Genomic DNA, 27,767 nt, shown 5'->3' with positions numbered 1-27,767 from the left:
ACCACCCCCCTGCCGGAGTCTTGGGATCCACTGCCCACTTGGGGCTCAGGCTGTAACCTGGCTGCAGAGCCCGTGGTCCCCTCCTCATTATGGTTCATTAAACATCACCAGGCACCTGCTTTCAGATGGTGCACAGGGTACCTGTGAGCAGAGAGAGAATACGAGGCAGGGCGAGAGGGGCAGAGCAGTTCCCGGAGCCCCAAGCCCCTTCCTGTCCCGCAGGAGGCCGCCAGAGTCACTTCCGGAAGCCTGGTGAGAGGGAAGGTCGGAGCCATGAGCTTGAATTCACTTGTCAGACCTCAGGATGCTCTCAGCTGCGGGATTTGGAAGAGGCCTGGTGGGAGCCAGGGAGACTCTCTGCTCTATGCTCCTCGAAGAAAAAGAAAAAGGAAAGAAAAATCACTGTCCTTTTCAGATACTTGCCCCATAGCCCTGCTCAGAGGGGCGCTGACTTCACTGATCAGCATTGTGGTTCTAATTTTCAGGATCAATATTTTAAATCTCTTTGCCCATAACAAGGGGAAGGGCCACTGCTTCGCGTAACTCCAAGGGGTATCCTTTATCTTGCGTGAAGGTTTTCGAATGGAGACTGTCATGTGAAGAGTACCCTGCCGCAGGCATGTGATACCTCAGAAGTGGGGTGAGGTCAGCCTTCCATCAGCCTTCAGCCCACGAGATGTGATAATACTGGTGGCTGACAGCAGAGGGCGATGTTGATGTGTGCACAGACCAAGAAAGAAGTATTGTTGGAAGGTTGTACTCTGTGGTTGTTGCATTTTTCTCTTGGAGCTGTTGAATTCTGTCTTGCTCGGTAACATTGGCTGATCTTTGCTGTTGTTTGTTGTTTTTGCCTCCTGGGTCCTTGGCTGCCTTTCTCCACAGGAAATAAAAGTCTGAGACCGAGAGGAGAGGCACGGAGTTGACTAAATGCAGTGGTTCTGAGGCTATTACAAATGAATCACAAGCTGAGGAGCCAACGGCTCTTTCTGTTGTATTTGCTAAGCAAGTCCTTTCTGGACTGCGTGTCCCGTACGTCCCGGGTCCCCATCTCCTTACAAAGAGACCAGGGCCTGGGGAGGGCAGGAGTCTGGGAGTAGAGCTTCTGGGTCCCCTCCTCTTCACTGACTGGGTCCTGGGAGGGGCTTGGCAGCTCTCTTACTCTGAAGTGCAGTGAATAGCACAGGTTCTCTGCTCCAGGAACTGGGTGCCCTTGGGCAGGTTCCTTAACATCTCTGAACTCCACTGTCCTCTTCAGGAAAAAATGGGAATGTTAATAGTGCATGCTTTAGAAGACCTGGCACACAGGAGCATTTCACAAAAGGGAGTTATTTTATGAACAGAGGGGTTTAGTGAACCCAGACGGTGCTCGGTTGGATTCCTGTCCTGTCTTGTGCTAGCTGTTTGTCAGTAAACAAGTAACCGGGCCTTTCTGCACCTCACTGCCTTACTGTTAGAAGGCGCTCATTGTGGAGCGCAGAGTCGTGAAATGGGAAGGAAATAGCATGGAAACCATGTCTAGCAGGATGCTGGCTGCTTTACCAGTGTCTCTGGGTTTCTGGCCTCGACGTGTGGCCACTTGACCTGCAGCCCTGGAGGGCCAGGCTGTCAGAGCCCTCCCTCGGGGCTAGGCCTGGGCTGGCTTCTCCTGGCCTCCCTCCTCCCCGCCCCCAGCCCTCAGCTTTGAGACCTTCCTGTTGAGGTGACATTTAACGTCCTGCGGAGATGAGGGTAGCCTGGCAGAGCTCGGAGGGCACACTACATTGTGCTGGGAATAAACCACAGGCTGAAGATGCCGTGGGGATTTATGTGAAGATTTGGGAAACAAACCAGCAATTACGACAGTGTGAAAACAAACAGGGCTACGGAATCAAAGAGAGAGCAGCACAGCTTTCGAGAACATTCCAGGCTTGTGTCCCTGACCACCAGGGCTTTGTGCTCATATCTGCAGCAGGGAGCCTGGGGGAAGATTTGGAGGCATTCTGAGAGTGACTGCCACTCCAGGGGGTTCCTGTCTAAACTTCTTGTGTCTCTGGGGGTGTCTCTCTGTCCCCGAGGCCTTCACCTGCCTGGCGGGCAGAGATGGTCACTTGTGGGGACCCAGTGGGATAGAAGGCCGCTTCACGACTTGTCAGTGGGGAGCTGTGTGGGCCGCTGCCCCGCTTGGCCAGGCGCTTTGGTTCCTCACAGTGCCCCCTCCCCCAGCCAGTCAATCTCCAGGCAGGCTGCGGGCCAAGGGCAGGTAAGCAGCGTCCTTGGGAGCCCGGGAGATGCTGATTTATCCCTGCAGTTCAGAACAGCCTGTTTCAGCTCCAGCATGCCCTGCGTTTGGCCGGGACGCAGGGTGGTTTTGCTGGCTCCAGCCTGGTCTTCACTAGTGACCTTGGCCCAATCACTCTGGTGACCAGGGCCCCCGCCCCTAGGCAGGGCAGATGCCCGCAGGAAATCAGGTAATATGGGCAAAGTCCGGCTCAGCCTCTCTGCGAGGTGGACTTCACAGAGTGGCCCGCTTTGGGTTTGAATGCGGACTCTATGTGACCTGGGGGCATTTGATCTCTGAGCCTCACCATCCCGCCTCAAAAGAGGGATGGGAACACACATCTCCACTTTTCTGGATTACCCTGAGGATGAAGTAAGATTTAGGAAGTGCTTTGTAGTCGTCATTATTAGGGGGTATTCTTATTGAAGTCATGATGGTGAATGTATATGGAAGGAGGAGAAAGAAAGAAGGAGGTTCGTAGGGGCAGAGACTACAAAAGGCTGCAGACAAGGCAGGGGTTCCGGGGTGGGACTTGTGTCCACCTGCCTGTGTCCAGTGGCAGGTCAGGTGATTGGAACAACGGTCTGCCTGGTGGTGTGGGGGCAGGTGAGAGCCACCACAAGCCCTCCCCAGGGGACGCCATCCCTCCCCGTGTGGTCCAGAGCTCTGTGGGTGTGACTGCAGCCTTCAGCCTTTTCTTCCCAGAGTGGGGTTCCCGGCTCGGGCCGGGGGAGACCAGCCTGTGCTTGTGTGGCCATCTCCAGCCAGCTTTTACTTTGTAGCCCCAGGAAGAGGCCACTGCAGTTCTGGGGTTGATTGCTGGTCCAGTCTGGGTCCAGGTCCTTGTGAGCCAGTGTTATTTCTGGTAACTACACACCTGCTAGCCTCCCCCCTCCACGCGCATGGACATGCGCATGCATTCACACACACACACACACACACACACACACACACACATTCTAGCAAAATGTGCTTAAGGAACCCACAGGGGGAGGGTCTCTTTGACGTGTGACTTTCCATAATTTCTGAATAGTTTATAGTCTAATTCCCTCGCTAAGCAAATTAAACCTTTTAAGGTAACGATCAGATGGTCCAGATAGTGTCTGTGCATGTGGACATTTGTAAGATTCAAACACACTGGTGGGACCAGGCCCACAGTCATTTGCGAAGGCCTGTAATCAAGGCAGAAGCAATTACTTAGCGGAGCAGCTCCCCCTGGGACCCGAGGCCGTATATCAGGCGGTGATGAGCCCGCGGATTGTCTCCCCGCCCCAGAGGCCCCGGTTCAGCTGCGCCTGCCCAGCCTGGGGCGAAGGCCTCCTGACATCTGTGGGGCCTGCAGCCCAGAGACTTTTCGGCCTTGGGGAATCTGTTTGGAGCCAAGTGGTTACAAATCAACCTGGGAGTGAGATGGCATCTGAGCTGTTGAAACGGGTCCCCAAGCAGAGAGGGGTCTGGGTTCCTCGGGGGTGGGACGTGTGGAGGCACCTCTTCATCCCAGGAAAACACACCAGCCAGTGGAGGGGGGGGGGGGGTGGCCCTGTCTCCTCCTCGCTGAAGGTTCAACCACCTGCCTTCTCCTTCATCTCCACCCCAGGCATTCGGTCACGGGCTCCCAACTCTTTCTATTCCCACTGCCGCTGCCCCCTCTCAGCCCCTGTCAGCTCCCCTCTGTGCAGCTGGAAGCTTCTTCCTGCCAGGCCTCTCCAAATGCCCTGCCCAGCACTTGGCCGCTGTGATCCGGCTCCACCTCATTTCCTGCTGGTTCTCTGGACCAGGTCACGCAGGAGGGTCCCACGAGAGCCAGTGTCTGGCTTGTGGCTCTGACTGTGGCCCCGGGAGCCCCACTTGAGGAGAAGCCACAGGCGAATGAGAGTTGGGCTCTGTGGCCCGAGCGACGTGTCAGCGTAGCAGGTCAGTCTGGTGTGAGGAGTCAGATGGGACCTCCGTCCCTGAATGTCCCTGCCATACCACCATTGAGAATGGGTCCTTAGGTCTTGGGGGACTCAAGAATCAACAAGCAACCTGCAGATGCCACAGGGGTGCTGAGACATCTGTGACACAGGGCTTCTCTGAGTGGTCTGCATGGGGGCCTTGCTAACTGCGGACGCTGGGCCCGGGGTCAGGAGTCGGGGTGGCTCTTCCGGTTGTAAGCAGACATCCCAGGTGGTTCCTCTGCATAGGACAACTTGGTGATAGCTGAGTGAACACCTGGGCAGAGAGGAATTAGCCTGGAGTGAGCAGAGTAGGTGCCAGGAGGTAGGAGTGGGAAGGAGGGGGAGTGTAGTTGAGCCGGAGACAGCTCCCAGCCTGTCCCCATCCGGGAATGGAAATACCTACCTGGGAGGGCCATTGTGCAGTTTAAATGAGGTAGCTCACATGAAATTGCCTGCGTACTATGTGCTCGATGCGTGTTTGCCGAAACTAAGGGAGATGGGCTGGACTCTTGCAGAAGAGGGTCGGATCCGGATCCGATGTCCCATTACCTCTTGGGAAGCAAATCTATCCCCAGCTGGGAACGGGGGGGAGGGTGGAGCATGACTGAGGGAAAGGGGGAGTTGGGCTCCCTAGCCCCTTCTCTGCCACTAACTGAGCTGTGTGATCTTGGACAAGTTACTACCCCTCTCTGGGCCCCAGTTTTGTTCTGCGTTAAATGAGGGGGTTGGACTGGGTCACTGGTTCTAAAGCTTTTCTAGTAGCATCCACCTCAGGATAATATTGAATGTTTATCAAGAAGAAAAGCATTATATTTAAAAAAAAAAAAACAAAAAAACAGCACCTGGGTGTCTCTGTCAGTTAAGTGTCCAGCCTTGGCTCAGGTCATGATCTCGAGGTTTGTGAGTTCAAGCCCCGCATCCGGCTTCACGCTGACAGCATGGGACCTGCTTGGGATTTTTTCTCTCTCCATCTCTCTCTGCCCTCCCCCACTGTCTCTCTCAAAATAAATAAACCTAAAAAATAAATAAAGAACCCTCCCCAGCAAAAGGCAGAGCGCTGTGGGGGCAGTTCCAATGGGTCTGGGAGCGTGTGTTGTGGGGGGCTGTGTTTCTACTCCTGAAGCCTCTGATATTACCTGGTGTCAGGCCTTCTCCAAATATGGCCCCTGTCTATGTCTGGAGAAGGCTGGCCGTTCTGGGGCAGAACTTTATGCGCCTGTGACATGGCTGTGGTGGTGATATATGTTGGAAATATTGGTACATACAGTAACAGTAAATATCAGCAACTTACCTGTCAAGTGTGGTGATAGATAAAAGAAATACATGTAGGGAAGTGTCAGCCGGGAAAAAAATATACAGCCTGCAGTAAATCACCACCAAGCAATTAAAGCATAAAATTAAGTTATGCAGTATTTTGTTTCCTCAGGACAGTGCACTGTGCTGCGTCAGCCCCCACACGCAGTCGCTGGCGTGGGCCTGGGCTCACACCCCCCAGCTGCCTCCTGATGGCCGAGTAATGAAGAGCATCGGGTTCAAATCCCAGCTCCACTGTTTCCGGCCGTGTGGTCTCTCGCACGTCATCGACCCTCTCTGAACTTATTTCCTCATGCGCAAATGGGGGACGAGTATTAATGCGTACCACAGGCATAGGCATTCCTTGTTTATTCACCAGCTATTCACAGAACACGTGTCCTGGTCCGGTACTGCTGGAGGTACTGGACTTGGCGGTGAACAAATCAGATACGGTGCTTGCTGGGCATGGAGAGATCGGATAGACAAACAAGAATGGTGAGGTGCATCCAGGGGAGATATGGAAGGAAGTGCTAGATGGAGCATGGGGGTGGTCAAGGAATGCCCCTGGAGAAGGTGACGTTTGCGGGGTAACCTGCAGGAAATGCAGACGTGAGCCATGTAGGTAACTGGGGAAAGAGCACCCCAAGCTGAGGAAGCCCGTGGAGCCAGTGTGGCCGGGCGAGTGAGCAGGCAGAGTGGTAGGAGAGGAGGCTAGGTAGTCTTGGAAGGTCTCGGAGGCCAGTAAAGGGGCTTCAGCTTTTACCCTGAGCCAGCGGGGAGCCACCGGAAGGTGTGGAGCAGGGGAGTGAGATGGGATCACTGTGGCCATTGTGGGGGGAAGGGCTGAAGCCAGGAGAGCCGTTAGTGGTCGGCAAGGCGTGATGGGGCCCTGAACTAGGGAGGCAGAGGTACAGATGGTCAGAAGTGGTCCAATTCTTGACCGAATTTTGGGTAGAACCGACAGGGTTTGCTGACATATTGGGTGGACGTGTGCAAGGCTTTCAGCCTTAGTCACTGGAAGAATGAAATCACCATTCTCTGACGCAGGCGGGGCGGGGGCGGTGCAGATTCTGGGGAGGATCAGGAGTTTGGTTTCAGACATCCAAGCAGAGAGGCTGAGGAGACAGTGGGATATACCAGTCTGAGCTAGGCGAGAGGTCTGGATGAGAGGTGGAAGTGAAGTCCCCAGCGAGTGGGGTAGATGGAGGAGAGGCTGCTGGGCCGGGGGGGGGGGGGGGGGGGGGGGGGAGAAGGGACAGAGCCAGGAGAGCTGGTCCTGTAGCCAAGTGAGCACAATGTTCTAAGGAGGAGGGAGAGAGCCAATGCCATCGAAAAGTCAGGGGAGACAAGACCTGATCACTGGGCCAGCAACGCTGGGGTCATGGGTGACCTTGGCAAGTGCAGTTTGGGTTGATTGGTGGGTGACACCTGACTGGAGTGTGTATCAGTCAGGGTTCTCCAGAGAATGGAACCAGCAGGCTGTGTGTGTGTGTGTGTGTGTGTGTGTAATATAAAGAGATTTATTATAAGGATTGGCTCATGTGATTTTGGAGTCAGAGAAGCCCTGAGAGCTGCAGTCAGCAAGCTGGAGGCCCAGGAGGGCTGATAGTGTGTAAATTCTGGTCCAGAAACCAGCAGCGTTGAGGTCTAAGAAGAGCTGATTTTTTAGTTCAAGTTTAAAGGCAGGAAAAAGCCAATGTGACCTCTCAAGGAAGTCAGGCAGGAGGAATTTCCTCTCTCTCTTGGGATAGTCAGCCTTTCTGTTCTATTCAAGCCTTCAGCTGATTGGATGAGGCCCAGCCACAATGGGGAGGGCAATCTGCTTTACTCAACCTACTGATTCATATGTTAATCTCATCCCAAAACACCCTCACAGACACACTCAGAATAATGTTTGACCAAATATCTGGGCACCCCATGGCCCAGTCAAGTTGACACATAAAATTAACTAACCATCAGAGTGGATTCAAGAAAAGAGTGGTGGGGCAGGGGAGGTGGTGCCTGGGTGGTTTAGTTGGTTAAGCTTCTGGCTCTGGGTTTCAGCTCAGGTCATGGTCTGGCGATTCATGGGTTTGAGCCCCCAGTGGGTCTCCACTGCTGGAGCCTGTCTGGGACTCTCCCTGCTCCCCTGCTTACGCTGTCTCTCTCAAGATAGATAAATAAGCTTAAAAAAAGACAGAAGAGTGGGAACAGGGACATTAGAGACCTTGCATGTAGACCCTTCTTTTGGGGAATTTTGCTCTACAGGGAGTAGAGAAGTTGGGTGGTAGATGGAGGGAGATGCGGGGTCAAGAGAGGGTTTTTGAAGTGGCAGAAATAATAGCCTGCTGGGTAGGATCTAGTTGAGAGGGGAAATTAATCACGTGGGGGCAAAAGGAACAGTTGCTGGAGGAATGATCATATTAGGCAGGAAGAAAGGGACTCCGTGCCTAAGTGGGCAGCTGGCTTTGAACAGGGGCACAGGTGGTTCTGGGGTAGGAAGCAGAGGGAAGGCAGGACAAATGGGTGGCCGGACAGGACAGCTGAGTGCCCCTTTTCCCTGGGAAATGGGAAGCCCCTGGCTGAGGGGTTGGGGGCGGGGAGCTGGAGAAAGGAGGTGTTTGGGAGCACAGGAGAGTGAATGCACTAGGGAGTACACCTCCCTGTGGCTCCCGGGCCCTGTTGAGACACGGGTCACAGATTTGAACTGAGCAGTCGGTGAGGTGCTGTGTCTACTCCCTGTCTGGTGGAGAAGGCAGAGGGTGGCGAGCGGGGTGGTGAGGTGAGGCTGTGTGCAAGGGAGGGGTTAGTAAGCAGAGGCCTTGCTGGGTGAGGAGGAAGCCGGGCCAGGAGGGGAGCGAGGACCCGTGCACAGCACAGCGGGAGCACTAGCTGGACCCTGTGTCAGCAGAGCTGTGGGGCTTGGTGCCTCGGGGAGGGAACTAGAAGGTCCAGAAGACGGCGTGAGGGCTGGAAAGCACCGCTGGAGGCACTGCGGTTCCTGCCCACAGAAGGTCTGAGTGGACTAGGGGATGAGTGGCTGAGGAAGGGTAGTGGCCATGACCTTCAGAGGAAGAGGTCAGAGAATTGAGGGAGCAGGGGCAGGAAGGACTGTTTCGTGGATATCGAAGTCACCAAGCATTATGGCAGGAAGGACAGGACCAAATTCATGGCGGGGGGGGGGGGGGGGCTGGAGGGGGGAGGAGGTGAGGGGGAGGTGCTGGGATGACTGCCATGAGGAGGTAGCAGGGAGCGGTCTGTGGATTAAGCACAGGTGTGCACACACAGGGGTGCACGGTAGGGGCTTAGTACTTGGGAACTGCTTTCGTTAGTAGCATTTCAGTGTCCAGCGTAGGGAACCTGGGATCATAGGACAGAACTTAAAATCAGGATGTGCCAGAACATTCGTGGTATAGGATTTACATGCACCAGTTTCTAGAAGGTATGCAGGGCCTGCCTGTTGCCCACTTTTTGCAGGATCCAGACACCCTCAGGATAGTCCACCGCCCCTCCCCCCCCCCCCCCCCCCAGGCTTGTCGACAGCAGCAGGGGTGGACAGGTGAATGGGCAGATGGGAGCTCAGGCTGAGCACTGGACCCAAGGGTGAGACTGAGGACATGGGCCTGGCCCCTGTTGGCTGACATCTGGTGCATTTCCTTAGCCAGTGGCCTAGGCCCCTGAGGCCCGCCCTCAGCAGGGGCAGAAGTGTGGAAGGTGCAGGCAGGGTCAGTCGCTGTGTTGGGGGTCACCCCCGGGGTGAAGGGTCCCAGAGCAGCCCCTGCATTGCAGGTCTGGGGGCCACATACTCTGGGGCTCAGAGCAGCTCAGAGCTCCTCTCCCCAAGTTCCCTTCTGGGGTAGGGACAGCATGGCTGGCTTCCCAGTGGAGGTTTGCTGTGATGCCTGCCATGTGCCAGCAGAGCTCTCAGAAGCCTGAGTTCAAGCCCCGGTTCTCTCTCGTTGCCTTTGTGAGCCGCGGCCGGCACCTCACCATCTGAGCCTCAGTTTCTCATCTGTTAGCAGGTATCGTAATACCTGCCTCTACGTTGGACACGCAGGTGACATCTGTCGAATGTGCATGATGATGGCACAAAGCGGGATGCAAAGTTGTATTTTTGTCCACTGCGGCCTCACTGCAACCCGGGTTTGAGTCCTTTCTCGGAAAAGCTTTTGACAGGAGTTCTTGTGTTCTGTGTCCTTCCCCGATGGTTCAGACACACTTTTGTTTTTTTGTTTTTGTTGTTTTGTTTTACTTTTTTTGTTTAAGTTAATTTATTTGAGAGAGAGAGAGAGAATACGAGCAGGGGAGGGGGAGAGAGAGAGAGAGAGAGAGAGAATCCCAAGCAGGCTCCACACTGCCAGCATGGAACCTGATGCAGGGCTCGAACTCACGAACCTTGAGATCGTGGCCTGAGGTGAAACCAAGAGTCAGTCGTTTAACCTACTGAGCCACCCAGTTGCCCCCAAACACACTTTTTAAGGAGTTCATGTGTTTATTCCTTTGCTCGTTCAGTGGGTCTTTGTTTCCTGTCTACTACAAGCTGGACAGGGATAAGAGAATTTCCAGTGATGTTGGTCTGAGTAGGAAAGGAACTTGGGCCATTAGTAAGTCCTTCCTCGCATTTTCTTTGTCATTTGGATCACCTCTAGCTGCTTTCCCTGGGGAGACCGGGTGTCCCTGGAGGCCTGGCCAGAGAGATGGTCCTTCTCGTGAGCAGGGCACGGCAGGTTGCAGCAAGAAGGCAGGGCCCTGCACATAGGAGGTGCTTGGGGACAGGAGGAAGGGGGTACTGCCTGGGAAATCTCTCAGAAGCCTTTTCTTGGGGCACCTGGGTGGCTCAGTCGCTTAAGCGTCTGACTTCAGCTCAGGTCATGATCTCATGGTTCGCGGGTTCGAGCCCTGCATCAGGCTCTGTGCTGACAGCTCAGAGCCTGGAGCCTGCTTTGGATTCTGTGTCTCCCTCTCTCTCTGCCCCTCCCTGGCTCGCACTGTGTCTCTCTCTCTCTCTCTCAAAAATAAGTAAAACATTTAAAAAAAAAAAAAAAGGAAGCCTCTTCCTTGGCTGGCATCCAGCTCCACCCCCACTCCAGTGTCCTTCAAATGTGGTCAGGTTGGTTAGACATTGCCTCTCTCAGCAGCCAAGCTCACAGTTTTACCTTATTTTGGACCAGGGGATTTAAACTATGGCCATCTCGTTATTGCCTGTCATGGAAGGAGTCATCCAGCTTATCCAGGCACGGCTGTCTCCTCTGTGACCCCGGCTGGTCTAAGCTCTGGGAGCTCGGGGACAGTGTCCTCACTACCCTCCCTCTCCAATAAGGCAGCACCTTTTTCTGGGGCCACGGGCTCTGACCAGCAGGTGGCGGGGGTGCCCCTTGGTGCTCTGGGAGCCCTGCAGGTTAAGGGGGTGCCCATAGTCCCCTCATCGAGGATCCTTCTAGCTGTGCTCCAGGGGAGGAAGGTAATAAGGAGCAACTTCCACTTACCATCGGTATAAATCCCACAATCAGGAAAATTGCTTCAATTGCTAAAAAAAGCTGGTGGGAAAGTCCATTTATTTTTCATTTTTCTTGTGCACTTGCCACCCTTATGCATGAATCACTGTCGGTATGTAGATTAAATTTATACCCCCGTTATCTTTCATGTCTCTGGGGCTCTGGTTACTGAAAGCCATGGTCTGCTTCTTAGTGGTGAGAGAGACGTGGTCCTCTCCCAGGGCACTGCCACTGGGGGTCTTCACTGTGTTCTGGAGCCTCCCCTTACCGCTCCTCGCCTCAACAAGATCAGACTTGGTGTCTGGAGAACTCTCTGGAGCTGCTGTGGCTCCAGCATCTGCAGCAAAGGATTTGGACACTGGACTCTTAGTGTTTCATGTGGGAGGCCTTCCAGGGAGTGTGAATTGGCCGGGACAAGATACACAAACTGCAGGCATTTTGAAAACACACTCTAGTAACACATATACACACAGGTTTCCTTTCTCTTTGTCCCTCCAACACACACACGCACACTCACACGCACACAAGCACATACTCACACAGGATACAACCGGGTGCCTGCCTACCTGCCCTTTAACACAAATGACCTGGTTAGACAGCAGTTGTTGAAGAAGGCTGGTTTCACAGGTGTTCTGGGAGGTGTAGAACTTTCTAGACGCGACAGTATACTTTGTTCTCCATCCGCAGATTTAGCATCTCCGTGTACATCGTCTAAAAGCATGGATCTCTATTTGCTGATTTATTCATTCAACAAATGTTAACTCTCCTTTCCTGGATCCTGTGCCCTTTGAGAATCTGATGAAACCCCTCATGATGCACAAATGACTCCGGGGTGGTTTGCAGAGCCCGTCCTGAGCCTCGGGCTAAGAACATCTGCTCTGGAGGTCTGCTCCTGTGCCACCCGCAGCCCCCCCTCCACCTCCTCCTCGCCACACCAAGAGACTTTCCAGGAGTTCAGGGGTCTGGGGTCCTTCCAAGCCAGATGCCCCAGCCCCTCACACCCCAACACCCTTCTCAGACCTCATCTCAGAAAAGCAGTCCCCTGGGCCACACTTCTAGACTTAGAGACCCTCCCACTTCTCTCTCTGTGACACTGTTCCCGGGAGGGGAGCTTCTGAAGCCGCAGCTGGCCACGCCTGCTCCGGGCCCCTGCAGCCCCCCAGCAGGTATCATTACTGCATAAGAGACCCATCATTCTGCATTAATCTGGGATTCATCATGATAGCCATGACCATAATTAATTTATTTGGTATTAATGTGGATGAAATATGTACTGTCCTTTCAGGGGAAATCAGGCTGCCTATAAGCATTAGTTAAAAGGACCATTAAAATCAAACCTTCCCCAGATCCATTAGGCGAAGTCTTTCATCCTGAAGAAGATAAAGTTCTGCTGTGTGAAATGTCATGAATAATTAGGTTGATTGCTGTTTTAAACTCTGCCCCTGCCCCTCCAACCCCTCCTGCCTCCCTCCTGAAGGAGGGAAGACTCACCTGTAGTGGAGCACCCCCTTCATCACCCATGTCTACACTGGCCCCAGATTCCCCTCTGGCCTCCATGATCACCGGTGAGGCTCCATGTCTGTGGGCAGCGTGGGAAGGAGGCTTAAATGACCCCACTGGACTATATTTTCAATGTGTCTGCTTCTCCCGCCCTCCCGCCCTTGGCCCAGGGTGGCGGTAGGCGCCTTCCTCTCGCCTCAGTGCTGGTCCAGAAAGGTGTAGACCAGGGAGAGGGCCACAGCAGCATTGTGCAAACAGAGGTCTGTAGACTCCTTGTCCTGAATGGCATAGGGGTGTGAACATGCAGATTCCTGGGACCACCTCAGACCGGCGCATTTCAGGGGCTGTACATGGGTAGGGGATGGCGGTTGGCATGGAGAGCTTTGGCGTGTGTGCCAGACAGAGGGGAGAGGCAGGAGAGAGAAGCCTTCGGGAGATCCCTGCTCCTGCTGCCAAAGTCAAGTTTCTCCAGAACTCCAGCACGGACGCTGGCACGTGCTGTCTCCTGGCTCCTCTTGCGGGAGCATAAAGAGGTGCTAGCTGGATGCTTTTTGCACACCAGCCCGTGAACACACACAGTGGCCCTGTGGCGCTGGTCCTCTAGGCCTTACCATACAGTCAAAGACCAGGATGTGGAGGGTGAAACAGCCTGCTCAGAGGGGACCCAGAGGGCTATTAACCGGGCATGCGGGAGCCCCTGGCTTGTCAGCCCGGAAGAGGCACGGGAGACTGGCTCTGATCCGGCCTCTTCATTTTGTGGGGAAAGAGCCCGGAGCACAGAGCAATGAGGCTAGCCAGAGACAGAGGGGACCGGATGGTAAGCACCGGGTGGCCCAGGCTTTGACGCCCATGGACACCGCAGAGCGGTGGGCAGGAGAGGGGCTGATATGATAGGAAGTGGGGGGCAGCCAGACATCCCCCCCCCACACACACACACACACACTGAGCTCCAGTCCCTTCCTGCTGCCTTGACAGGCGCTTCGGCACAAAATGCACGGCCTGCCAGCAGGGCATCCCCCCGACCCAGGTGGTGCGCAAGGCGCAGGACTTCGTCTACCACCTGCACTGCTTCGCCTGCATCATCTGCAACCGGCAGCTGGCCACGGGGGACGAGTTCTACCTCATGGAGGACGGGCGGCTGGTGTGCAAGGAAGACTACGAGACGGCCAAGCAGAACGGTGAGCTTCCCCCCACCCCTGCCCCGTCCCGACCTCTGCCCCGGGGCCGCCCGCTGCCCGCTCCTCCCCGGTCCTGGCGGCCTATCCCTTGGAGGAGCCCTGCTCCCTTGGAGCCCTGCTCGCTGGCGCCCTGCCTCCTCGGAGAAGCATGCCCAGATCTCTGCAGGACGGTTCATTCTCCACACCCCCCACCCTTTAGCACCCGCTGGCTTCACCGATCAGGTTCCGGTCAACGAGAGCGTGCTGTCCCCTCCACTGCTTGGTGGGCTTAAGAACAGCCAGGGGCCTCGTGCTTTTCGTGTCGCTGGCTCCTTGCCTGGGGTGGGCCTGGGAGGGGGAGCTGTCTCCAGCAGACACTGGGGTTGCTCATCTGCCTTGGGTATTGGGGCTCACGTGTTCCTCGGCACTCCCACGCCTCCAAGGCCTCACTGAGTGAGAGCACTAGTGTTGGCCCAAGTAAGCTTCTATTTCAGTCAACTGTCTTGTTTCCCCTGTCAGACCTCAGGCTTGTCGAGGGCAGGGTCTTCCCCTTCCTTGCGTCTCCCGAAGTCCCTGATGCAGGATCAAGCGCTCGGCGAGTCTGCGCCTTGGGAGGCTCCAATCTGCCATATAACTTCCCGTCCACCTCCCCTTCCCCCAGCCCCCTCAGGGCCATCGTCCAGGGTCTTCGGCAGAGACCCCTGCAAGGCTGAGGCTGATGTCAGGCCCCACCCAGCACGTGGCCGCCACACCTGGAAAACGTGCCCTCACATGGTCAGCCGAGGCAGCGGCTGCTCTGGGGCCTAGACAGCTCTGAACCCTCAGAAAGGCCAAGCCTGACGCCCCGTCTCCTGTAGCCCCACCTCAGGCTCCTCACTCACAGCTGGGCCCCCAGGTGGTGTGCCCTTCGCCCTGGCTCCATATCTGGCATTTGGCCAAACGCAGCCTGGGGGATCTCAGATGCACAAAATTCACAAAACATCAAGGCCATTTGCCTTTGACTAGAATCTTTATCAACTCAGGGTGTGACTGCAGAAAGCAGCTCTGGACAGCTCTGGGCTTGATGAAAACAAAAACCCAAAAAACAAAAAGCAAAGCAACAACAAATTTCATGCATCTCCTTCTAGATCTTTCCTGGCACGTGTGTTATATAGATCTGATCCATACATGGAGAAACTGATTTTTCTGCCCAGTAACCATGGTTTCAAGTGAGGGTTTTGTGGTGGTGAGGAGGCAGAGGTACAGAGGCCCTTTTGGTGAGGCAGCCAGCGTTGGTGGGAGGTGGGCAGGAAGGCACCGCAGGGGTGCTGGAGTCAGGGGCGTCCTCTCTCTTCTCCCAGAGCTTTGGAATCGATTCTGATGTCATAGAAGATTAGAGCATCTTGTCGGGGATAAACCATCAAGGCAGATGGACTCAGAGATCCCAGCTGCCTTTGGACCTCTGATGCCCTTCCCCAGAGATACTAAGAATTGCATGAGCTCCCTCCAGGCGGGCGGCTGCTTCTCCTCATCAGAGGCCTTGTTTAGACCCTGAGCATCCATGGCCTGGCATCCACCGCTGCTGGGGATGGTTCCAGAGGAGGGGGAGACTTAGCTGGGGAGGCAAGAATGACAGTCGGGTGCACACTTTTCATCAAGGATCATTTGTGCCATAGCAGACCTCTGTGGGACTCTGGATTTGGCATCAGAGGCTGGTGGGCATTGCTGCTCAGTCACTAACGTGGGGGTCCCTGGCCAGCTGTGGTTGAGCCTTGGCTTCTCAGCTCAGTAGGGTCAGTAGGAGAGGGGGAACAGCACCTGCCACATGGAGCTGTTTCCTGAGGGTTAAATACGATGAGGCTTGTGGAACGGGGTGCTGAAGGAGGGTGAGACCAGCGAGGAAGACGAACAAGCAGGGAGGTGAGATCTGCTGTAGGTTTTCAAGTAGCGGAAGGTTACACAGCATTCCTGACGTGTTCCTCCTGCCTCTGGCTGTTGGTGGGCAGGGCCCAGCCCATCCTGTGAAATCTGAGTGATCCTTAGTGCAGCAGGGGACTTTTATCTGCTTTGGGACATTTGGCTTTTTTTTTTTTTTTTTTTTTTTATGTTTTAATTCCTCCTTGCTAATCTAAACCCTCTTTCAGGCTTACAGTTCCCTTCCTTGTGCTACACAAAGAACCTAATATCAGCTATTTGTACCTTAGTGTGAATGATTTTGTTCATTTGTTACATCTCCCTGGATATTTGCATTTTCAATATAATGAGGTTGCATTTTATGCCGGGGACAAGTGCTAGGAGACCCTGCATAATTCAAAACTAACATATTTTAAGACTAATTTTCCCATAGGAATTAATGTAAAAAGTAGGAGGGGGGGATGTATTCTGGAAGCACATAAATCCATAACCGGTGAAGTGTATCTTTGCCTTAATGCTACTTTTTATTTTCTCAGCACTATCTCTAATACCTTGCAGAATGCTCTCTCCTAAATTAACAGCCTAGGATATCATGGTCTCGCTTGGCCTTCCTCATAGCGTTTTATCACATTTAACTTCCGTACCAAAGTTATTGATTTTTGGGTACATTTTTCAGCATGAGCACTGCCACCACTACTTAATGAATACTTGGATGACATTGTTATAGGATATAAAAAAGATTTTAAATTATAATAACAGTGAATGTTAAAATAACAGCATAATAGTTCCCATAATCGCAAGAAGGAAGTCCTATGGACGTAGACAGCAGTTCTGAACAGAGGGGCCACCGGCCCAGGATGATGGGTATATCCCAGTGGCACCACCAGCCCAGGATGACGGGTATATCCCAGTGCGCCACCAGCCCAGGATGACGGGTATATCCCAGTGGCACTGCCATCTAGCCATGGTGACAACAATTTCTAAATCACGAGGCCAGCTTATTTAAAAATTAGGCAATTCTTGATGAATTAAAATTTTCTGATGGTTTTATGATTTCAAATTTTATATCTAAAGCCTATACAGGTATTTTTAAAGTGCACTATTTCATACTGGCATCAAACGCTGGCATGCTGTTATCTCTGTAAATATGGGCAGAAGGGATTGATTCCTTATAACAGAGTTTGAAATATAGAGAGTTTTGGAGGCTTTCCTCAGTTTCTCCCACGATGGCTCTAAAAGCCTTTCTCTTTGGATCCAGGGCTCCAAGGGAGGGATGGGGTGGCAGGGGGTTGTGGACGATAATAGCTCTGCTAGAGGAGAAAACAGCCCAAGAAGAAGAGAGGACAAGGGACTTTGTCCTCCCTCTGCTGTGTGCATGACTGCAGTGTGGACTCGGGCTGTACAACACGCTGCCCAACTTAGGGCAGATGGCATTGCCCCAGGCTTCAGAGTGGGGAGGTAACTCGCCCACATCACTCACTCAACAAGAAGGTTGAGCCCAAGTCTTTGGGCTGCAAGAAAACCTTTTCAGAACTGTCGTGAGCACTGTATGCACACAGAGTTCTCAGATCACACCAGGCACATAGTAAGTGCTTAGCAAACATTGGCTTATTGTTGTTCCTAAGAGAGGGTTTTCTTGAATGGGAAAGAAGGAAGAGAGAAACAGGGTGGGAATGTAGTAGAGACATTTTATAGGACACACAGGGGAGGAAGCACAGAAAACCCAGAGAGCCAGGAACATGGTGGCTGACCTACTCTTTGCTGACTCGGGGATGCCATGCAGAGAGGATGGGTGTAAGTCTAGTGCCGGGAGAGGAGATGAGCCGTCTGCACTTGGCTATGTGCTGCTGACTGCACCTGGGTGCCTCTGTGTCTGACTGAACAAACCAGCCTCTAACAGTATTCTGCTCAGAATCCACTGAAGGCTGATCTGCCAGTATGTTGTCCTGAACACTCTTTAGACCGGTGGTTTTCTAAAAATTTTGGCTGTGACCCAGAGTAAGGAACTCATTTTACCTTTCAGCTCACCACACCTATTCAAACAGTGAGTACTAAGCAAGTCCCGGAAGTGATGCTTACCCTCATCTGTCCCGTCTCATCCCATCCATCCTACTTCCTCGAAAGGTTCTCGGTTGACATTACAACCCGCTCACACGTTCTGACCCGTAATTGATGAACACCGCTTAGGAGTCACCCCCACTGAGCCCAGGGAGGCCACCGAGAAGGGGCCTGCGGGCAGGAGGGGCAGGGGCATCTGGGGCGGCCCAGAACACACTTCACCCACCCTGGCTCATTTGCCTTCACAGCCCAGCTACCGATCCACAGGGACGTCCAACCAGAGTGTTTGCCAGGACAGGGAAGCGCATGGAATTGCGCACCTTGGGTCTGGTGGGAACCCCGGGGGAGGGGGGTGCTGGGCTGGCTGGGGACTGAGAAGGGTGGGGAGCTGAGGGAGGGACTGTTGTCCTCATGTTCCTGTGAGTCGGGAGGGCCCGTGGTGAGGAGAGGGCTCCATGGGGGTGGGGACCGTGCCACTCTGTCATTCACTGTTCCTGCCTGCGGCTCTGCCCACGGCGGGCAGGGCTGCGTGAGGAGAGGAGGAAGGGGGACGAGCCCCAGCCGCTTCGGGCAGGCAGAGCCCTGTAAGGAGTGGTCTTCACCGCAGATGACTCTGAGGCTGGAGCGAAGCGGCCCCGGACCACCATCACAGCCAAGCAGCTGGAGACGTTAAAGAATGCCTACAAGAACTCCCCCAAGCCTGCCCGGCACGTGAGGGAGCAGCTGTCCTCGGAGACCGGCCTGGACATGAGGGTTGTACAGGTGAGACGCCCTGGCCTCCTCTGCTTTCTTGCGGCCCCAGGCCTGTGCCCTCCTGCTGGGCCTGGGACAGGGTCCCGATGTCCTGTGCCCTCTACACGCTACAAGGGCGAGGCTCAGGGCGCGCCCCGGGGAGCTGGGCTTTGGGCCGTCACCCTGGGAAGCTTGTGGAAACAGGGACAGAATCCTGAGGCCCAGGCAGAGGGAGTCGTGGACACATCACCCTCCTGGCCCTGAACTCCACGGAGGCTTCAGGGCCTGGCTCCAGCTGCCTGTCTCGGGGACCCTGGGGGCTCTGGGTTTGTGGCAGACACCCCCCCGAGTGTGTCCCTTCTGCTTGTGCGGCAGGTTTGGTTTCAGAACAGAAGGGCCAAGGAGAAGCGCCTGAAGAAGGACGCGGGGCGGCATCGCTGGGGGCAGTTCTATAAGAGCGTCAAGAGGAGCCGGGGAGGCAGCAAGCAGGAGAAGGAGAGTTCTGCCGAGGACTGTGGGGTTAGTGACAGTGAGCTGAGCTTCCGAGGTGAGCAGGGCTGGAGGGGCGAGGCCGAGGCCTTAGGAAAGGCCCCTGGGAAACAGTAATTCTTGACGCTCAGGAGGGATCTTTCTTGAGGCCTTGACGGCTGCCTCCAGCACACAGGCTCTTCCCTGCAACTCGCAGCAAAGGAGGGGGGCGGTGGTGGGGATGGTGGAGGCCGCGTCAGTGGGACAAGGAGTAGGGAACAAGAGAGCTCTGCTGCTGAAATGTGGAAGCCGGGTTCCCTAGGCCCGTGGGCCCCAAGGCCTCCCCTCCTTTCCTGCTGACTGGGGCTCTCTCTCACCAGCCCAGGGGAAGCCGTAAACAGACCGCTGTGTCTCAGCCCTGCATTTCCCTCCTCTGCAGGGGCACGGGCCTCCCTCCCGGGATCCCCTAGAGTGACCCCTCTCTCCTTTCCTGGTGGTGGTTGGGGAGGACATGCTCTATAGGCCCCATGCCCTGGGAAGTCAATACTGTGAGTGCCTGTGAGAAGGGGGCAGGCCTCGCTTCTGAAATCCTTTTCTCCACTGCTCACTTCATCCTGTCCCCTGCACATAAGCTTCGCAGCATGCGCTACATTCAGATTTGTGCATCAGCAAAATCGCAAATTCCTGCATGTTTCGGATCCGGAGGTTGTTTGCAAAAAGCCGTAACTGTTCTCATGTACTGAGCCCTCAGCTGTGGAAGGTCTTCTGTCGTGGGTGGATAGAAAGAGTAGGGAGCTGGGGGTCGGAAGTCTGGTTGCTGATTGTGGCTCTCTCAAGCCGATTCACTTTTCTTGAGCCTCAGTTTCCCCCTCTGTAAATGGGGATGAACTGCGTCCTTGCCCACCTCACAGTGGTGTTGTGGGGTTCAGTGAACACAGCTGACCGTGCATGTGTCTGGGGGAAGCTCAGCACAGTTTTATAGTCGGAGACATGACTGTCCCCACAGCGAGCCTGTGGTCCCCACAGAGGGCCCTGCCGTATCGGATGACAGGTATGGGCAAAAGGCCAAGTAATGGCTGTTTTCCAGTGGAGCTGAGCCTTTGTCTCTCTGCTTCCTTTTAAAGGGCATGAGTTCTCCTCGCCCCTTCGCATTTTCAGGTTGGAGCAGGGGGCAGGCCTGGGGCAGGCCTAGGGCAGGCCCTCAGAAGGAATGCGTGTTGAAGTCCAGTCTGGGGAGGCTTGATGGGAATTGGTGCACAGGCCCGGGGTGGGAACAGAAGAGGAGGCTGAGGGGCAGAGGACAGAACAAGCTGTCCACCAGGGTGCGATGCCCTGAGAGGACTGTGGCTCACTCTAGAGGCCTGCCCTGCAGGGCCCTGGGAAGGGCTCAAGGGCCTATGCTCACCCTCCAGTCCTGTTGGTGGGGTTAGGAAAGCCATTTAATCTCATCTGAGCTGCAAAATCAACGTCTGGAGCAGGCAGGATTGTTAAGTCTTGCTTTGTAGCTCTTTTCAGTTGGGTGCAGCTGGGTCCCCAGGTTGACATGTCAGGGGTCTCTCTGGGTAATTATAGAACTCTTCATTTCTTAAGACTAAAAGTGCTCGCCTCTGTTGGAGAGGTGAATTCTTCTAGGTAGCACAGATTCCATTAGAAACCCTTAATGAAATTCATCAAAAAACAAGAAGGACCATTTGCCTTCCTCACGTCAACACTTTGTCCCCAGTGAAGAGCTTATTCGATAGAGAGAGAAACCAAGTCCTTTGCTGTTGAACCTCTTTTCCAGGTGGAACGAGATGGGTTTTCGTATACATGCCTAAGAGTGGTCCTCAGCTATCCTTACCACATGGGCCTGCTTCTTTCCCAGCCAACCAAACCAAGCCCTTTTCTCAGCTTGAAAGCTTTCATATTAAATCCTGTCAGCATGTAGTTTCCATTGGTAAGGTTGATAACATATGACCCACAAACCTCAGGCATTCCTATTCTTTACTGTAGCCATCTTAGTACATGAGCCACATGGGACCAACAAACTCCCCAAACATTTGTCCGGTCTTCTGGGATCTGCATTTAGTCTCTGCAGGTGTTTCTTATTTTCCCCCCTGATGCGGGTCAGTCTGTGGGTGATACGTTGGTGTCTGACTCATGCACGGCAGCGAGGCAGCTGCCTCGAAGTCCTTGGGCTTCTTTCTTGGTCATGTGTATTCCTAGGTTGTGAAGAACAGGGACCACTGGAGTCCTGGCGGCTGACAATAAATCTCCGTTCTTTTGTCCACAGAGGATCAAATTCTCTCAGAACTTGGCCACACCAATAGGATTTATGGCAACGTGGGGGACGTTACAGGCGGACAGTTAATGAATGGGAGCTTCTCCATGGACGGGACAGGACAATCCTATCAGGACTTGAGGGATGGGAGCCCCTATGGAATCCCCCAGTCTCCATCCTCCATATCGTCCCTGCCATCCCACGCTCCTTTGCTCAATGGGCTGGATTACACGGTGGACAGTAATTTGGGCGTCATTGCGCATGCAGGGCAGGGAGTAAGCCAGACGCTGAGAGCCATGGCTGGGGGACCCACCTCTGACATCTCCACAGGAAGCAGTGTAGGCTACCCCGACTTTCCAACTAGCCCAGCCTCTTGGCTCGATGAAATGGATCATCCTCCTTTTTAAACATCTCTCCTCCCCACCCTACCCGTCCTGGCTTGAGAGAATATCTTCAAGGATCGAAAGAGACTTGCCTTTTAAGGATCAAAAGTGCACCAATGTGAATTTCCATTATTTTCAATGGAAGTCCTCCGCTGATCCCTAGGCGGTCGAGAGACCACACTAGGGCACTGTTATCCTGGGGAAGTGGTGGGAACACTGCCTCCTCTCAGAACACGGCACAGGGGCGCACAGCCTAGAGCGCTAGGGTGCTGCTTGGTGGCTTCCTCCCCTGCCCCCTGCCCTGCTTACAGGCTTTGGCTGCTCAGTGCTTGGGAGCACGCGGTGACTGTCAGGCCACCTTGGCCTTTGGAAACTCTGCTCCGACTGGTGTGTCTCGTGAGATGTTTCCCGAACCACTGCTCTCACCAGAACTGAGATTCCTGAGGCAGAGGCATCACGGCCCTTGAGTATAATAAAAGTGATTTCTGGACCACCCTATTGAACTCTAATTTTGAAAATAAAAAGTCACTTATTAAAGGTCAGTGAAAACTTTGATGGCCACCGTTTGATATTGAATACATGTCCCCTTCTTCTTCTTCTTCTTTTTTTTGCTGGGAGAAATGTGACTTCTTCCCTGCCCAGAAGTCCAAGGCAGACAACACTTCTCAGTTTTGGTTTTAAAGAAACCCCATCCCTGTCACTGAATCCCTGATGGCAAGAAGTGGTTTTCCTTGCAGGTGACTCAGGCCGGAGCTGAGTGGCCCTGGACCATCACAGTGATGCCCGACGAGTCCCCTCGGTGCACAGTGTGCCCTTTTAATTTGCTCGTTATCATTTATTCCACAAGACAGGCTGAGGGGTACAAAGTGATCAAAGCTAAAATGCGGAGAGAACAGAACGACAATCAGTGAGAGCGTGCGGTCCGCTTAGCCGGGTCAGCAGGCCGCCTCCCAGCGCTCCCCATCCTGTAGGCTGAAATGACACGGAGTCCGTTTGCGGGAGTCGCTGTAGATGAGGTTGCAAGCCCACCCCAGCTGCAGCCAACCCTTCCCAGCCCTTTAAAAAGGAGAGATTTCGCCACCATGGTAGCCAGCTCGGTTGGACGGTTTTGGTATCTTGCAAGAACTAGTAATGCTTTTCAGCCTCTGTTGGTTGGGAGGGATCACTAGGGAGCAGCCCTAAGATCGTCCAAAGGGTTCCAAGTGGTCCTCGGGCCGCCGGTTTCTGGGCTGCTGGTGCTCCAGGCCTGTGCTCAGAGAGGCAGAGCTCTCCAGCCGGTGGCTGTGTGGACTCTCAGCCTGCAGGTTTGTTCTAGCCCATCACCCAGAGGGCGAGGCCGACCCCTGCTTCAGCTGCACCCTTGCGGCAGCCCGCACTTCTGTGGGAAGTGCCTGGTGTTACGCACCTCACCTCCACCTCTGTCCATCAGGAAGTTGTCCGTGTGCACGCTGGAATTTAGCTAGGCAGGATTTCTCCCAGTACCCTTGGGAAATGCTGGTTTGCTTCTTCCGGCTTCCGGCCTCCATTTTCTTAATCAAGATCAGAGAGCAGGAGAGGGTGACACGGCATTGCCTTTCTTCCACTGAAGGGATGGGGCCAGAGATCCGAAGGGCCCCTCCTCCTGTGGACGGTTCGTCACCTTTTGAGGACCACAGAGTTTAGGCACGTGGTAGGCGGGGTAATGGTAGACAAAAAACACTTCCTCTTTGGCTGCTGCATCTATTGTAAATTCCTTTCCAGGAACGAAACTGAGGTCCGTCCAGCTTCTTTAAAATACATAGTCAGTAAATTCCTGGGATCAGCCTTCATGCCACGTTTTCTCTGCTCCATTTGGATTTTGTACCCTTATTTTGTGGGGTGCTGCAATTGCTGTGAGTTTTGCTTGGAGAGTCTACAAATGTAGACGTCCGGAGGCTCCAAGTGTAGGGATGCTGGTGTATTACACCTAGCCAATTCCGCTGCTGGGAATGCCCGAGTAGTGTGAGCCCTGGCAGTGCGGGCAGGGGCACACATGCAAGCTGATAAGCCACATGAAGGAAAGGAAGACACAACTGTCTCTTTGGAGGACGGCTGCTTAAACACACGATTCTTAGCCGGCTGCTCACCATACAGAGGAGACGGTGCTGGGCAACGAACCAGTGACACACCGTCCCACCCAGACCACTATCTCGGCTGGACTGTTTGGCCTAGTATCTCACACGATCTCAGAGGCACTTCGTATTTTTGGTGAGCACAGTACAGGGAGGGCGGACTCTCTAGAGACATGCCCCCCTCTGTATGACATTGGGCTTTTAAGATCACCTGAAGTTGACCCGTTTTTGTTTTTGTACGTGAGTTCATCATGCTCACTCCTGATCCGCTGGTGGAAGAATGGACGCTGTCCTCATTCCTACTAATAACAGAAGTCTCCTGCAGCCCTCAGTGAGCAGTGCAGCCGGTGGTAGTAGCCTCCTTGGTTTTGGTGGGTTGGCTGGCTTGAAGAACCCTTGAGGGAGCACTCCCAGAAAGCCAGAAGAGCTTGAACAAAGTGCCCTAGAGCCACCTCCCCAGAAAGCAGTGAACATTAGTGCCTCATTTAGAAGTACAGCCACAATAACAGGCCTCAGCTTTTAAGTGTATCTCCTTGCAAGTGAGGTTAGCATACGGGTGGGCCGGTGCCATCAGTGAGCCGCAGCAGGCAAACACTATTCCTTGGCTCTTCTGTGGCTCAGAGAGGGAGAAGAATAGAACATCACCCTGAGATTCTCTGAAGGGCACTCCTCCATTGCTCCTGAGGGTGATAGTTTAATATTATAGTAATAGTCCATTACTGAGGTATAAGGTGCTACATGGGGGTTGGTTCCTCCTGGCTAAAATGATAGGAATTGTTAAAGTGAAACGAGAACTTCTAAAGGCATTTACGATATTCGGATCTGTCTTTGGCTCTAAGAGAGCAACTAACTAGCAACCATTAGCTGTGGCGCTTGGCTGATAGACCCCAGGGGTAGGCGGCTTCTGAATCCAGGAGCAAATTAAAGACCCGAAGAAAAACAAACCAACAAACCCTCCCCCCCAAGTTTCCAGGGGTAACTGGTATGAGCAAAAACGGGACCTGAGGAGCTATGGAAGAATCTACATTTGCTGAGAAGTAAGAGAAGCATAGAGGAAACACCAAATCCAAGGGTGAAGCTGGCCCTCTGGGTAAATCACGTCGCTGGGAAGCCTGGGTCCTTTCAGGGACTTGCTGGGCGACTCAGGCAAACTCGGCTCAGTCTTCGCGTTTTCTCTTTCTTGCCCCGTCTGGTAGTTACGGATATAATGTAAAATGAAAACTACATACTGGTTAACATGATTCCTGCAGCCTAGCGCAGTAAAACATCAGGGGAAGAGAACAACATTAAGACATAAGCATTTGAGAGTGTCTCTAAAACTTTGTGTTTTTTGTTTTGTTTTGTTTTTGTTTCCTTGCCAGAGTAAAACATGAAACCTAGTAAGATTACTGGGGCCATCAGATCTTCATAGTTAAGTTCCCATTGCAAAAAGTCTAAGAAATCTGTGGAACAAAAGACATTAATGCCTCTGAAGCTCAAGCTGGTTGTTTTGAAACGACTGCCTCCTCGCAGGAGGGGCTTGAAGGCTTCAGCCCCGCGAAAGGGCCCCATGACAGCGTGCTGTCTGGCACCCTCGCTCCCATGTAACCCCTCCCACGCACCACTACTGACAACTCGGTTATAACCACGGAAATAATGACCATACCTCCTTAGCCAGCAGGGTCTGGAAGGACCGAGGTGGCTCATTTTGAAACATTGCACTTTAAAAATTGGAAACCGTGAGATGAAGAAAAATTCAATTAAGCGGAAATGAGTTTTGTTTTATTGCCTGCTGCTGAAGGGCTCTGGGCATGCTGAAGCTGAATAAAAAGCACATCACTGGCTCTCTCTTTCTTGGATTGGTCCATTGGCCCTTTTCGCAGTAGTTGCTCCGACTGCTCCACCATGGTGACTGGAGCCAAAAAGAGAGAGCGCAGCAAAGCCATCCCATTCACACACTGCTTGGTAGGACCACACGGAAAGCACAGTTTCATGCTGCTAGCTCCGGTGAGGGGACAGCTGCAGGTTTGGGAGGTGCGCCAAGCATTCCTTCCCTTAGGGAGGCAGAGCACAGGTGGACAGAGAAGGACACCCCCACTCTCGTCTGCTGCCCACCTAGAGACAAGAATCGTTTGTACTTCCCTGCTTGAGGACTGTGTTCAGCCAAACACGTGGCTTCAGGGCTGCGGGGGCCCAGAAAGCGGCTCTGGACTTGCGTTCAGACCTCCAAGCCCCAGATCCCCTAAGCTCTGGATTGTTGCCCTCACCCTTTGCAGTGTAAATTTTGTACAGTTAAAAAGAAATGAAGCCTCATTTCCTGGAAAAAAAAGAAAAAGAAAAAGACAAAAAAAAAAAGGACCCACCCATCCTTATTTATTGCCATGTGACTTTGGAACACAGAAGTTGGTGCGTTTGTCTGTCTATGCCTCCTGTGTGTTGGCATGAGATGTGTATGGTAACACTATGTCCAATAAATATGGAAATTCTTTAGAAGCTGATGTGTCTTGCTTTTCATTTGGTTCTCCGGACGTTTTTTCTCTTGATATAATTAGAACAAAAGGCTGAGCTGACGTGGGACCCTTTCACCTCCAAAACGAAACCCAAAATACAACTCAGAATGAACTACTCACAGCCATGAATACCAGAAGTGCTCGATAAAGGTTTGATTACAGGAAGTGCTCTGGTTTTTCGAATAGCAGTTTTCTGGGGCCCAGTCTTCTGCTCCACGACTTAGGGATGGGCAGGGAAAACCCACTGACCACAGGATCTTAGTTAATGTTTGTCTTGTTGCATTTTATTTATTTTTTTAATGTTTGTTTTTGAGAGAGAGAGAGAGACAGAGCATGAGCAGAGGAGGGGCAGAGAGAGAGGGAGACACAGAATCCGAAGCAGGCTCCAGGCTCCGAGCTGTCCACACAGAGCCTGACACGGGGCTTGAACTCACAAACCGTGAGATCATGACCTGAGCCAAAGTCGGACGCTCAGCCAACCGAGCCACCCAGGGGCCCCAGTCCTGTTGCATTTTAGAAGCCCTTCACCCTTACACACTTTGTCCCTAGAGAAAGTATGTGCAAACATTTATAGTTGGGTGAGAGGTGGACACAGGGATAGAAACACCTCATCAGAGTCATCAGGGCTCCTTAACAAGCTTTTCTAGAAAAATCTTCATTCAGATTTCTTCTCTGCAAGAGGCTTTATCAGCATGCAGGATTATGTTAGCTGGAATGGAAAAAGGAACACAAGCTTCTTTCATCAAAAAAAAAAAAAAAATTGAAGTCCTTGCATTTCTTCAGAGCCAAGGCTCCATCTAGGAGAAGCCAGAGTGCTTTTCCATTAGTGATTAATTTTGTTTGGTGGAAGAGAAGATCCACACAGAGGTGCACTGTCCCATATGGCAGCTACTAGCCACATCTGGCTATTTATTTTAAAAACCTTTTAAAAAATATTTTGGGGAGACAGAGAGACAGAGTGCGAGCAGCGGAGGGGCAGAGAGGGAGACGCAGAATCCGAAACGGGCTCCAGGCTCCGAGCTGTCAGCGCAGAGCCCGACGCGGGGCTCGAACTCACAAACCGCGAGATCATGATCTGAGCCGACGTCGGATGCCTAACCGACTGAGCCACCCAGGCGTCCCCGCACATGTGGCTATTTAAATTAATATTCAATAAAACTGAGGGGCCACCCAGGCGTCCCCGCACATGTGGCTATTTAAATTAATATTCAATAAAACTGAGGGGCCACCCAGGCGTCCCCGCACATGTGGCTATTTAAATTAATATTCAATAAAACTGAGGGGCCACCCAGGCGTCCCCGCACATGTGGCTATTTAAATTAATATTCAATAAAACTGAGGGGTGCCTGGGTGGCTCAGTCGGTTAGGCATCCGACGTCGACTCAGATCATGATCTCGCGGTTTGTGAGTTCGAGCCCCGCGTCGGGCTCTGCGCTGACAGCTCGGAGCCTGGAGCCCGTTTCGGATTCTGCGTCTCCCTCTCTCTCTGCCCCTCCGCTGCTCGCACTGTGTCTTATCTCAGAAATAGACATTAAAAAACATTCAATAAAACTGAAAGTTTGGTTCCTCACACCAGCCGTATGTCAAGTGCTCGGTAGCTAGCTGAGGCTAGTAGCAACTATTTGGACCCACAGATACAGAACATCGCTCACTGCAGAGCCCTACCGGCCAGTGTTGCTAGAGTCTGCCAAGGGAGAATGGGCAGGGAAGAAGACTCAGTCGTCACATCAGCTACTTGCTATCCTGAGGCGCTCGGTGAGACATTTTGAGACGCCT

At 53.3% G+C, this 27,767-nt stretch overlaps 1 protein-coding gene across 1 annotated transcript in view; it reads left to right on the top strand.

Moving 5' to 3' along the window:
• LHX4 (LIM homeobox 4) overlaps window positions 1–25,974 on the top strand; it is a 46,525-nt gene extending 20,551 nt beyond the window's left edge. The window contains exons 3-6 of the mRNA XM_058700637.1: window positions 13,437–13,639; window positions 18,177–18,331; window positions 18,677–18,848; window positions 21,042–25,974. Coding sequence (XP_058556620.1) covers window positions 13,437–13,639; window positions 18,177–18,331; window positions 18,677–18,848; window positions 21,042–21,436 — 925 coding nt within the window. The 3' untranslated portion in view covers window positions 21,437–25,974. The remainder of the gene's footprint in view (window positions 1–13,436; window positions 13,640–18,176; window positions 18,332–18,676; window positions 18,849–21,041) is intronic.
• The last annotated feature ends 1,793 nt before the right edge of the window (window positions 25,975–27,767 follow it).

This window comes from Neofelis nebulosa, chromosome 15 (genome assembly GCF_028018385.1).
Source record: "Neofelis nebulosa isolate mNeoNeb1 chromosome 15, mNeoNeb1.pri, whole genome shotgun sequence".
NCBI classification, from domain to species: domain Eukaryota; kingdom Metazoa; phylum Chordata; class Mammalia; order Carnivora; family Felidae; genus Neofelis; species Neofelis nebulosa.
This window is presented reverse-complemented; position numbering and strand designations above follow the sequence as displayed.